A 13,835-nucleotide genomic window follows, 5' to 3' on the forward strand; every position below is an offset into this window, starting at 1 on the left:
CTCGCGTCGGCAACTGCCGACAGCGCGCCGAGCACAGTTTTACTCCCCCGCTATTTGGTTTGGATGAAGAGCTACCTGTTTGTTTACGTTTCGCTTTCAGCCGTTTGTACTCTCTCTCGACGGTGCAGCAGCGTGCTGCACCGGATACCCGCGTGTGTGCATATCGCCCTCTCGGTCCCACCCACGTGCATGCACCCGCGCCGAGCGATAAGCAGCCACATGTGCATACGACCTCCGAAAGCGAATCCGATTCGCAGGCTTGCCACCACGCGGTCTCCTCTTCGATTCTTACTCAGATGCACTTTGATCGCGTTTAATATCAGCACCACAACCACCCACGCGTTCGTTTCTCTTTCTTCTCTCTCCTTTACTTCTTATCATCCGCATCGTTGTATTGTTCGGTGATTTTTGTATTTTTTGGAAATTTCACGAAGGAACTTAGATATTTTTCTGTAAATGTTTCTGTTATTCTACGTGTAGTTTTTTATAATTTTTCTTTTTCCCCCGGTTTTGAATTTTTGAAAACGTTAGAAATTGAAGAATCAAAATGTTTGGAAAAACGGCCTGCGCTTTGTGGCATATACTTTTGGCATATTTTTGTAGAATGGAAAACGTAGAATACGGTAGAATTATTCTCAACAACAAAATCACTATCTCGCGCGTGTATCTCGTAAGAATGAAATTAAATATTACGAGCCATCGACGCAATCTCGCTTATGGTAGATCTAACAGATAATAATAAACGTAAATTACTTCGAGCGGATACCGACGAATATTAAAAAAATACTGGCAGATTGTAGAAACTGCGTTGTTAAAAATGTTCAAATTTTCTTAATCCCTTGAAACTCGAAAAAGGACAATACACCATCCTGCAATGTATAAAGTACGTTCGAAAACATGCGTAAATAAAGCACAAGAAACGGTAAAAGTAAAAAGTAAACTGAAGCTGCGATAAAGTGTCAAAAAGCAATACGGATAAACAATTGCAACATGGAAACTACTCCTGTGGTCACGCAAAAAGCTTACTACGCTTCTATTAGCGAATTGTGTGGCGTTAAAGCTACCCTGGGACCACGCAAGGGTTGTTAGTTGCATAAGTGTGAAACGTTCGATGGGGGGAGAAAGAGATGCAACCGTAGGATGAAAAGTGGGGAAACCACTGGAGGTTAGAAGGGTTAGGGACGCCGATGGTGGTACGGCAAGGTGGCGGATGAGTTGACTCCGTTTATCACTAGGAGGCATACATTTTGCAGCATCGTGATATAGAACCCCGAGTCTCGACACCGCAGCACAGAACGTCGTTAAGGGACGTGAGTCTATCGACGACGACGACGACGACGACGACGACGACGACGACGACGACGACGACGATGTACCAGCATCGTCGCCATCCTCGAGATCTAACCACCACTCGAGGCAGATGTCGCTTGCGTTGTCTCGAAATATCGAGACCGTCGTTATCGGAACTAATCGACCGATATTTGTGGGTGGGCAGAACTCTAGAAGATACGGTGAAAGCCTGAACTTTAAGCTAAACCAGGGACTATCGTCTGTTTCGTGGTTGTCGTTTAATTGCCGTGACTGATTCCAACGTTCTTTCAACACCTTTTATTATTTAGGTATTTTCGATACTATTTCAGAAGACTAAGACTAGACTGTTACGTTGAAATATATGTTTGCAGCATATTGAAACGAGATTAGTTCTAGATGATGATTAGAGAAGGGCAAAATTGGGATAAGAATATGTTGAAGCGGTTTTGTAAAGAAATCGAACGATTCGATGTTAATGACGTGATATCTTTTTAACTGATCGTTGGCGGGCGCATCAACTATTCTATATAATATACTATCAACTATATAAGTTGAGATAAGTTAGGTTTTTAAAGCGATTTAGGCAAATCACGTTTTGGAAAAGATCGGTTTGTTTTGTTTTTTATTGAAAACAGATTAGAAGCAATTGCACGATCGAAATGTCACACGCAGACTAGTAAGAAAAAAGGGATACTATTAACAAAAGAACTTCGCTAAACGAGAGTCTATTATAACTTTAATAATCCTCCATAGTTTCTTCTAAATTACATTTGGAAGTCTGGATAATTAACTCCGTTTAAACATCTACCTCAGATTCCCCAATTAAAACAACTATACTCTCGAAACAATTACACCGTTCTGAACGAAACACGTAAAGCTGCGATTCAAACTATAATGCTTATTACTACGATGCATCGTTATACACAAGCTTCTGATAATTCGATAGAAAGGAAAGAAAAAGAAAGAAGAAAGAAGTACACAAAGGAAGGAGAAGACGATGCGAAATGATGTAGTTGTCGAGGCTCGTGTAAAGGACAGCATTTCCACCGCTGACTTTCATAAATTTTTTCCAGCCGTGTCTTGGAAAAACAGATCCGAAGGTGGGCCTGAATCGTCGAGCCTGTGAGAGACTGACAAGAATTATTAGTGGGTGAAGGTAGCCAGTAGCTGAGCCGAGGATCAATACTAGGCAGACGTCCGTGCAGTGTGGTGGAGTGCACTTCTCCTACACAGCTCTAGGCTAGGCTAGAGCTAGGAAAGGCTGGGATGGAGGTTGGGTAAGGTTAGATCGTGAGATGTCTACGTAGACTCCGGTCCCCATAAACTAACTCGACTCGACGATGCAGCCACCACCATTGGGCTTCTACTTGGAAAAAAAGTATATTCTCTTCTCTTTTGTAGTCTTCGAGATACGTCCCTTTACGAGGATTACGTGTGTCGAAATTGATTTTAATGAACTATTAACGTTTTCATTTTTGTGAGAAAATATTATATGAAATTCGATCTGACGTGTAGATATATAGGAACATTGAATTGGCAAAATAAAGTTGCTGTCAATGTATGATTCTTTCTTCGGATGCCGCTCTTGGTTCTTTAAGAAGCGTAGAATATCAAACGTTACATTTTACAAGTATACATTTTACAAATAATACAACTAACAATCGTACAACGAACACTTCTAATATATACTGATACTATTAGTGACCTAACTTCTAATCTGTAAAATTGGCGAAGCTATCTGTGCAGCGCTAGTCCACAATTTACTGTAACTTGGATATTCGCTAATCTTATTACCCATTTGTCAAATTATGCACGCTAAAAACGTGCTTCTTTTAATATTTTTGTTGATCTGCACGAAGAAATACATACATCCATTAAACTGCAAATTTCTTCTATTTCTGCGTATATAACTTGAACCGTGGAATAAAAACGTCCTACCTTCTCTTCTCGATTTCCTTTTCAACATGCAACTCTTCTTTCATCCTTTCCTCGTGCTACACAACTGGTAAGTACAAAGAAAGTCGAACAGGCTGATTAGCCGTTGGTACCCAACGAACCTAACAGACAGAGATTGAAAACTCGAAGCGAGAAAGAAATCACCTGCGCGCCTATGCGTCTTAATCCGTAACCATTACTCGCGCAGATTCAATTATTTTTAGACGCATGCGAAAGGAGACGTGACCTGATGCATCTTCCTGCGCGTGAATCCGCGCCGCGTGATCGCGAGACCGAAACTAACGCGTCGCTTTCCGTGCCACGGTTTTCCCCTTTTGTTCGCGTTCTTTTCCAATTAGCGAGCGTACGATTTTTTTTTAATTCGCGAGATGGGCCGCTGACAGATCCGTGCAAACTTTAGAACGGCTCGAAAGCGCGGGCAAATTGGCCTTTCAACATTCGACAATGCGTTGCGGTGCGACTGGTCGCGCGCATTCAAACATTACGATTTAACTCGCCGCGTTACGTCGGCGATCGCGCCATGAAAATTTAACCATTCGGTGTGTCGTGAAACATCAACGCTGTACCAGGCCGAATCCAAGTCGATCGTATTTGTAATTAATCGTTTGGACGAACGAAGACTATCCGAGATACGAAAGTACACAGATACGTGTTAGGAGTAGAGAAAATTCTGGCCTTTCAATTCTGTGCTGTATCTTATTGAGACGTTTCAGTGTCTGTATATGTTTTATTAAATTTAGGTATCGTATCGCTGTCTAACGCCACGATTTAATTTTGAAAATTATGAATTGCACAGGAATTGCGATATAATCGAAAAAGTAACTGTGAATACAACGGCTAATTAAATGTATATTTTATTTTTTTACAATTTACTATGAGAAAAAAATTGGAGAAGATCGTCGAGTATTATGGAGATTTCACATCTTCGCATTTAAAAAGTGGAAAATATGGATTTTCTGTATCTAATGGATAAGTAAGAATAAATATTATCGAAATTGTTTGTTCTCAATTCATTCATTTGTCGAACTTTTACCGTCTAAAAGCTCGAAATACGAAAGCTACAAAAATTATCGAAATATCGGATCAGAATGGTTAGAAAATGGAAAGAAAATCATTTATATCCTTTATATTTTTATATTTCAATATTGTTCTTATTTTAACGAATCAAGAAGATTGACAATGGTTTATGGTTATATTTAATATGGAATTGAAATAAGAAATCTCGCACAGCAATGAATCTTTCTTTATATTTTTCTCGAATTTGAGACATTTGTTAATTTTAGAAAAAACGCGTCGACTGAAAGTGTAGATAAGATTTGTGCACAGCTGCGTGCAAAGTACGAAACTAAAAGCAGAGAATCCTCTCCTACATCTGGTTTATGTACATATGTAAGTTGAAGAAAAAGAATCGCGGGAAAGAAACAAAGATTAAAAAGAAGTCGTCGGATCGTGGCTGGCGTATTTTACGATCTTGGCCGGATATATATGCATGCACAAGCGTACATACACGTATACTTAACCAGGAAGTAAAAATAATCTCGCGGAACGTAGTGCAAGAAGTTGTGAAAACTAGTTAAACCGCCCCAAGGTCGAGACCGTGAAACTCGTCCAATTCACGGTGCAATTCTGCGCACACATCCTTCGCTCGGATATGACAGGCTGCAAGATACAGTTCAGCTTATGCAATACCTGCTCGTAACTATGTAAAGCTATCAAAATCTACGATTTCATCGACATCGTAATTTTTTTTTAACATTTTCCAATGCGTAATTGCGATTCACGGTCGTTATATCTTTTTCCATCTACTCTTTTATTGTAACATCGTTTTTCTATCCTATGAATGTAGTTGAAATGATAATCGTATTTAAAACATATTCTATTCAGACTTTATAATTATTATGTAGACGCTAGATATGTACAAAGCGTCTAAATGATTTTTCGAAATAATTACGTAACACATTTAACTCGCGCTTTAAGATATCTAACAGCGTTCTTTGAATTATTTTTGACCGAACTCTTTTTTTTTTTTTTGCTATTTTCAGATTGAGACATAAAAAATCGTAGAATTGTAGCAACATGTACTTAATTTCCCTACCATGTCAAATCGGAAGCAAACGATGCAATCGGTGAACCACGAATCTGCAATCGATAGGCAGTAAAAAACCGCGATATGGTTGGAAACGTGGTATTGCTCGCCAGTGGACTGGCTGAGCGTATAACAGCTGCTACAATAAACGATATACACATACTGACACACGAGGTAACGGAGAAAGGAAGGTAAATCAGAAATCATCTCGTAAGCGGGGCAGACAACGTCGTTGGGTTTTCGCGGACACGCGAGGGTGCGCGTCAAATGGTAGGAGGGTACGAGCGGCTGCGTAGTCGGACGCACTCACACACAGGCGCGAATACTGATGATCATTCACGCCACTGACCTACTCTGTGCGGCGCGCTTAGCCCTCCAACGTGAGTGGGAAAGAAAGGGTGACCGGTGGGAGGAAGACAGCCACAAAATGACAAGAGAGTGAAACGAGAGGGTGAAACGAGTAGGTAAAGACGAGAGGGGAAAGAGTGAAGGAAAAGGAGGGACTAAGGGACGAAGAAAGTCGCATGGACGAGCGTGAAGAGGGAAAAAAGGGCGGAGGGGAAGGGTGGTAGAAAAATATCCGAAGGGAGAGAAATGGTGGACTCGGTGAGAAAAAGTGGAGAAGGAAGAAAGAAAGAAAGAAAGAAAGGGAAGAAGACGAGAAGGGTGGAGGAGGAGAAACCACCAGAGTGAGAAAGAGAGAGAGAGAGAGAGAGAGAGAGAGACAGACAGACAGAGTCTGTGTCTGGTCGACAGGTCTGGGCCTGCGTAACGACGCGTGCACGTCGGTGCAAGTACGACGATAGAGGGTTGAGAGTTGCAGCGAGTAGAAGGGTGTATCGGCGGGGTGAGAAGTGGTGGATGGAGTGGGGTTAGGTGGAGGCGAGTTGCAGGGGTGCAAGTCGACTGGTAGGTGAAGGGGCAAACGAAGGGGGAGGGCCAGGAATAGGGACGAGGGGTGGAAAGCGACCGAGGGGGGGCAGGGAACACGGAAGGCTACGATTGATCCGTGGTCGCCCTCCGTCCTCCCTATCCTCTTTCTCCCTTCTACCCTTTCATCCTACGCTGGCCCTCTTTGTCTCGTCGTCCGTCCCTCTTTCTCCCTAGCGTCACGACCTCACGAATTCATTGTGCACTTTTGCTCGTCCTTTTTCTCTCGGCAGCCATTAGCTGTCCGTTCGGCTCGCCTCTTATTAGCATAGTTGCAAATTCTATGCCACGACGCCCGGTGGTCTCCCCTTAACGCTTGATTGGAACCCCGACGCTTTGTGACGTGACAGGTACACACGTCCCTTCGAAACTAACACCGGTACCGCTTCGAAAGTATAAGCCTTTACCGCGCGTCGTTGGAAAAAGGAAATTTGGTCTTTTCACCGCCTAGGAAAACCAAGGTGACGATCGTTCGCCGCTCCACCATCGATATTTCAGAATTTACATAGCCTTGAAACCGCACGTACATACGTGACCACACGTAGGTGGCGGAATTCTTTTTAATCGATTCGAACAATGCAGAAAGATACCGCTGAACATGCCTATCGTTTATCTAAGAAAAGACCAAGCCCAATTAGAACGGCCGGGGTTCAACTTCTGGAATTCAATCGAGACAATTGGTTGTGGTTACCACACATTGTTCTGTTACATTGTTAATTTTAATGGGACTGATAGTTGTGTATTGGGGTAGTCAGCTTGGAAGATTTAATGGGTGCAGACTTGCAACGCAGATGCTTGATTCGTACGAGTTTCAGTGATCGGTTTCTGAAACGCAATTCCTCCACTGGCGATCCCTAGTTCGCACAACTTTACTTTACAAACGATATAAATTACATTCGAATGGAATATACGTCATTTTACATATTCAAAATTATTGGTAAAATAAAAATTGATTGGTAATCGTTTAATTACTATAAGTCATTCTTTTTTTTCTATTCAATTAAAACGACTATAAAAATTGATAATATCGTCACAGTGTTACCAGAAGTAGAATTTTAAACAAATTTTCCTCAATGAGATTTTTCGAAAGATTTATATAAATTGGGTCAACGTGTTTTGCCACGTATTACGCATCTATGAAATTAACGAATAGATATAGTGCTATTTAAAATTTCCAAAAGCGCTTCTAATAAAATGTGTGCTTATTAAAATAGCAGCATAATTAAGAATCGTAAGCGATAATTTAAAGCGACGATACGTAAAAAAGGAGGAAAAACAAAAAAAAAAATATTTCATTTAATATCGTAACCCTTCGCAGCTTTAACAGTCCATGCATCTTTGAAATCGTCTGGGAAATTAGTATTCCGTTCGGTATCCCTGATTGATGACATTGCGTTTATCGAGCGGCGTGCAGCAATGCACACAGATTATTCATCATATTAAAAAGCGTTTTCACAGGTCGCGCATTCATTCGAGTGTTACATTCCAATAAATGGAACTTAACAATCAGCCGTAGAAATTGGTACGCGCATGCTGCATGACGTATGCAGACGAGGCCAGCAACCACCGTAAACAGAATTATACAATACCGAACGTGCTACCATTAATTAGAGTAACTTTGTTGGCACGTGAGCGTGTGCGAGCGTGTTACGCGGCCGCGCTTTTATATTAATAGCGTGCGAAATGTTTTGACACCTCGACGCCGACTGCGGATTTTTAATTGAGACGTATCGCGGATCGCGTTTGTCGCCAGACGATTATAAACAATTTGGTCAACGATATAGTTCAATAAACGAGCATATCACATTCTTCGAACGAAAATTTAACTTGTCGATATATCTCGTTTTAAGCAAATTTTTCATGAATTACAATCGATAACGTTAAAATAGGAATCATAATTAATATTATTAAAAGTTGGCGTGATAAATGGTCGAGAGAATAACCAGAACAATATCGTATTTAATTTTTAGTCGTTCGAGAAGACGGAAGATCAGATTTCAATTTTTCACAGGTTCTCGGAGAATTCATGATAATAAGTGGTGAGACACCATCGATATCAGACATAGATCACGCGATACAGGCTGGCCTGGTTCTTGCGATAGAATATTAATTGAATGGACCAATAAACGGGTCTAGCATAAAAATGAGTTATCGATTTAGAGGATAGCAGGGAAAACACGCCGACATTTCTTACGTTGTTTCAAAGCGAGCAATCAGATGATTAAACGGTTACTCTAGTAAGTGTGTTTTATGCGTTAAAAATTAGTCGAATAATATAGAAACGTTCGAACTCGCTAACATTTCAACGTTTGACATTTTAAAATACCATCCACATTGTTTACTCGAGACTAGACCGTAAGATTGGATTTATGAAAAAAAAAAAAAAAGAAATCGTCCGTCATGTGTTATCGCTAGATGAAAAATTTCCCAGTACAATGACAACCGACTGACCGATGCAAATGTCACGAGGTGCTTATTACACAATCTCAAAATGAGCATTTTTAATAGGTCATCTAAGGTCTCAGATTAATCGCCTTTTCTTTCTTTTTATCCACGTAGTAATAAAGTGATTGTGTTCGCTGTATTTGAAAGTTGTTTATTTGATTCCCCAAGAAAAAGAAACGAACACGTGCGGGTAGATACGTGAACAGATACCTGCTTAATGAGTATGTAACAGGAATAGGCGTGCACATTTTGACCCAAGGATGCTTTCATGAGATTACAGTTAACGCTTGTTTCTGCACTATTTCACGACGCCAAGCTCTAACGATCACAGTCACCACACAGTGTTGCAATTTCATTAATCAACGTTTCACAGATTTCATCGAATCACGGTATAACATAGAACTCTTTAGATCTTTCAAATATTATCAGCAACGATGCTGGAAAAATACGCCGTTGCGGTATCAATACACACGTGCAGAGAATTGTACTTTATCGGCATGATACGAGCAAAACGTTCATTAAAAACATTGCAAATAGGTTATCGATGTGCATCCTTACGATCGTTCTAGTAACCATTGTTTTTTCACAATAGCAATTTACAAGATCTAGCTAGCGAATAGCTGACCTATTGAACGAATTACAGAAATAAATTTCCATATACGCAATTTAGTGTCTTATAAACGCTTTAATACAGCAGACGTAAACGAAACTCTAAAGAAAACTAGCATTTATAATACAATACATCTTTTACTATAATATATATACACTACTGTCGATAAATATTTGGACATCTGGCGTAATTCGATGAAAAGACTGAGATTTTTATTGCATCTTTAACGTTATGATTAATTCTTTGCCTTTGGCTGTAATCGAGGTGCAAGAAATGTAATACAGCGTAAATCCAGAAGTCCGTCCAAGTGCGAAAGGAGAGGACAAAGGACAACGAATAAAAATTACATCACTCGATCTTTGTATTTGTATGTAATGAACAGCTGACACTTCACAAAGCCAATATAAACTTTCAGATTATGACGAAACGCAATCTTCTATTATTTTCAGATTCTTCTTTTATTTATATATTAATTCGTATATTAACTATTGTTTTCATCGATGTACTAATTATATATGGTCGCCTGACACGAGATCCGAGACCGATAGTTATGTACAGTTTATATATTTGCAATAATTTGCAAATATAGAAGTATAGAACTTATGGACGTTAGTGTACGAAAGAATTTCAAGCTTGACAAAAGGATCAAACGATAAATATCGATGCACAGAGCGAATTAAAAGCAACGAAATCCGCGCAGCGGTGTCGCGTTATTGACAGAATTTCGCGAGAGAGAACTCGACAATATCCGGAGACGTGGAAAGCGCGCGAACACCATGACGCACCGTGAAAATTCAAACGACGAAACGTCCTTCCGGACGAGCGAAACGTTTTTCTATCGTTGGTACACGGGCGGCTGGTGTGTTGTGTTCGAGGCCCGTGTGAAAACCGACTTTTGTGCAGGTTCGCTGGTATCCGCGGACAATGAAACGTACTGTAGGCGGCAGGCAGGCGTTACGACGGCAAATCCGATTCACGCACTATCGACGCGTTACCTAATAGCGTATTACGTGGATGCAGATACACAAGCGACGTCACGTGCTCGACGAGGCACCTGCGCTCACGCAAAGCAAAAATAAAGGTGCGCGAGACGAAGTGTAGCAATTGCCACGGGCTGGCACACCAGCCGTCTCTCTCTCTCTCTCTCTCTCTCTCTCCCTCCCTCCCTCCCTCCCTCCCTCTCTCTCTTTCTCTTTCTATCTATCTACCTATCTATCTATCTATCTATCTATCTATCTATCTATCTATCTATCTATCTATCTATCTATCTTTCTCTCTATCGCTCTCTTTCTGTGTTGAGTTCCGTTCACGCAACGCGCAATGCGTTACCTAAGAAAGCGTAGACGCGCAATTTCAACCGATCATCCCGTCAGCTCTACCTTCGCCGCCCTCTGATGCGGTCGATCTATGAAAAACAACGTGCACGTGGACGCGCATGCAACACCGGATCGATCTGCAAACAACGCCAGACAATAATCGCGTTTATCACGCGGGAAAATACCCGGTGAGTACCGCGCGACGAGGGTCACCGTAAAAACCAACAGCCATAATGAAGTATCAAGCCAGCTGGTTAGATGTTCTCTCTCTTCCTCCCCCTTTTTCTACCTTTTTCGGTGCAATTTCTCCGAGTGCACCGCCACCGCGTCGTTTCATCCTGTTACAGCGATACTAGACGCGCGTCGCTTTCCTGGACTAACGTCGTCGACGTGGCACGATTGTGTTTCCTCGCGACCAGGAAAAACCGCGGATAATGGAAACTATAGGAGTGCGGATGTTTAACGCGCGATTTAATTGTTGTTTGCGAAGGTTTTATTACGAAAGAAATTTTGATTGACAACTTTTGGAATTAACAAATGATATCTATTCGATTACCATTAATTTTTAGAAATATTAAATACTTAATCGAAATTGTTAGCACTTTTATCTGTAATATGCAATATCTTTATTTCCATACTTTATTATTTGTTTCATTTGTAGAGTAAAGATTTCTGAATTATATTTCGAATGTCGGTATCGGACATTTTTTACATTCTACAGAACACCTACGTAACGCGCGATTCTACGTCCCAGCGTGTAACGATGAAGATCGATAAAGGAAAAACTCGGGTGATTTGACGGAAATCGCAACAAAGTAATTTCATTCACACAGAGTTCTTCGCGTTGGCGTATCAAATGTGCTTCGCTATAGCACGCTCATAACTCATGTTCGTGCAACGTGTACACAAGAAGAAAGATTTGAAAAAGCCAAAGTATGCATAACTAGTTCCGAGTCTACACAATGCATAATTTATTAATCGTTGCGAGGATGCTACACAAACTTAAAAAGTGTCGCGACTACAGTTATCTCGAGCATTCCTTCCTATGTTTAACGCTATGCAAAGAAGCGTCGAAAATAAAAGAATTGCATCGTGATCGATCGAGAAACACCATTAAAAGAATGGCTGGGGGGGATTACGTGCGTTAACGTGCCACCGCATGGCCTTCTTTCATCGGATGAAGAAACTATTGACATTGAGGCAATTCAATTTGCACGATGGATTTGCGTTTAAACCGAGACGGCACGACTCGCCGTAAATTCCGGTTCTTACGGCGGCGATCACGAGCTATCAGCCTAGGAATAATTTATCGGCGACGATCGCATTAAAGTAGCTACAATGAAATTATTCCCCGCGGCGGTGTGCTTGTGTGCAGGTCCACGTGTGCGTATATAGACGCGTGATCTCGCGAGCTGGCTCGCTAGCAAACACGCGCGCGCGCGCGCCCTCTCGAGCACGCACGCGGCTGCCGCGAGCTTTACGGATGTAGTCGACAGTCGGACGCAATTAGTATTACCTAAGAATCTATATAGCCAGACGTATCGTAACAACTATATATTGCACGAAAAGTATACGTACTTACCTGCGCGCGGCAGTCCGCACATCGATATAGCAACGACATTCCGCGCCACCTGGCCGAACGCGTGTTTACTTTTTCTAATTCGAAGTCGCACGTGTCGCGCGTTCGAGGTCCCCTTCGTATTCCGATATGATTCTCGTGGTATTGAGCTCCTTCCGATCCTTTCTCCGATACCTGTACAAAAGATTGTTTCTTTTTCTTACTTTCTTTCTCTCTCCCACTCTCTCTCTCTCTCTCTCTCTCTTTTTCCCTCTCTCTCTCTCTCTTTTTCCCTCTCTCTCTCTCTCTCTCCCTTTCTTAAGAAGAAGGGTTTAAGAAAGGTTAGGAAAAATACGTGGACTTTTATTCGATACGAATATGGAAAAATGAGAATCGATTTTAGAGAGGGAGACAACGTTTCTCGATAGCCTTTGAAAGCCCGCGAAACTATCGAGCTTAACGCGAAAAGAAAAATCTGCATATAAATTTTAGGAAAGCATCTTCGACTCGATGTTGCGTAGGCGATGTAACAAAAGGAAGAGGAAAGGGAAAATACCTGTGACAAATCGGGGCAGAATTGCACGCGAATATCTGTTCCGTCTGTGCATCTCTTTATCTTTCTCTTTCTATCTTCCTCTCTCTTGTATGCACGCACACGCGCTGTCTCGCGCTATCTTACTCCTATACTGTCTCTGTCGCGCACGTAAATTCGAGCTACGCCAGTCCAAACCGTGCGAAATTTCTAATTTCGAGGTCAGACGTGCGGCAAAGTACGTCCGAAATAATTACCTTCCGTGCTGCGTAAGACGTCAATGCGTTTGATATTCTTACACGATCTCCCCTCCCACCCTTAACACGACGAACAAGAGTTTTTTTGGTCCAACGACGCCTATGGCTCTACGAATCGCGAGATCTGCGAGGGAAACGTGCGCCGTCTCTGTATGTGTGGCTGTGCGCGTGAGCGTTTCACACCTGACTACTACGCTAGTCAAGCGAGCGACCGAAACAACATTAGATATTTATTAAATAATGATATCGACGTGAAACTTTTGCGTAAATTAGTTATATAACCGAATAGGATTTATCGTGGGCGAATTATGCTCGTGGGCGGTGCCGAATCGATTTATTTTGTCGGTAAAGTCTGCGCGGCGAACACGGTAGGTTAGTTGACCGCGGGGCCGAGCGAGCGCTGAGCTGACAGTAGGCCGGCGACGTCACAGTGGGCCGGTTGAGCCTTCCTTCGTTCGATTCAGGCAGGCTCTCTATTCATTTTACATGTAGCAAGGTAAATATTTCTATGCGAGTGTCCATTCGAATTCGTGGCTCCAAGTGCGTGCAATTGTCGGCAGCGATCTGTGATTACACGTTTCTCGTTATTTATTTCCTTTTTTTCAATTTTTTTTTTTACGACGAAACACTTTTGCCGGGGTGTGAAAAAGAAGTTTTTTTTCCTCGTACGTGCCCGTTCCTGTTACATTTCACGACATTGACTGCTACTGCTACTGTTGTTGTTGTTGTCGCCGCTGCTGTTTGCTGTCACGAGCGATACCCGTGGAAAAAGCAGATAGATAGATAGAGAGGGAGAGAGAGAGAGAGAGAGAGAGAGAAAGAAAAAGAGCACCG

At 41.9% G+C, this 13,835-nt stretch overlaps 2 protein-coding genes across 6 annotated transcripts in view; one reads left to right on the forward strand and one right to left on the reverse strand.

Annotated features, from left to right (window-relative positions):
- LOC117204249 overlaps positions 1-13,835 on the reverse strand; it is a 113,468-nt gene that overhangs the window by 99,005 nt on the left and 628 nt on the right. Inside the window, exons 1-2 of one of the 3 annotated variants that reach the window (XR_004487038.1) lie at positions 13,002-13,170; positions 12,237-12,407 (exon numbers count right to left, since the gene is read on the reverse strand). Coding sequence is in view for 2 of the 3 variants with exons in the window: in XM_033441462.1 (XP_033297353.1) it covers positions 12,237-12,407; positions 12,769-12,820 (223 nt within the window). In the remaining variant the exon portion in view is untranslated. Of the gene's footprint in view, positions 1-12,236; positions 12,408-12,768; positions 13,177-13,835 lie in introns of those variants that run through there. The other 2 variants (XM_033441462.1, XM_033441461.1) reach the window with 2 other exon arrangements.
- Positions 13,413-13,835, forward strand: part of LOC117204248 (zinc finger protein 628-like) — a 103,838-nt gene continuing 103,415 nt past the window's right edge. For 2 of the 3 annotated variants that reach the window (XM_033441458.1, XM_033441460.1), the window contains exon 1: positions 13,413-13,497. The gene's annotated coding sequence lies outside the window, so the exon portion shown is untranslated. The remainder of the gene's footprint in view (positions 13,498-13,835) is intronic. The other variant, XM_033441459.1, reaches the window with a different exon arrangement.

Source organism: Bombus bifarius, unplaced genomic scaffold (assembly GCF_011952205.1).
Source record: "Bombus bifarius isolate JDL3187 unplaced genomic scaffold, Bbif_JDL3187 scf7180000007977, whole genome shotgun sequence".
NCBI lineage: Eukaryota > Metazoa > Arthropoda > Insecta > Hymenoptera > Apidae > Bombus > Bombus bifarius.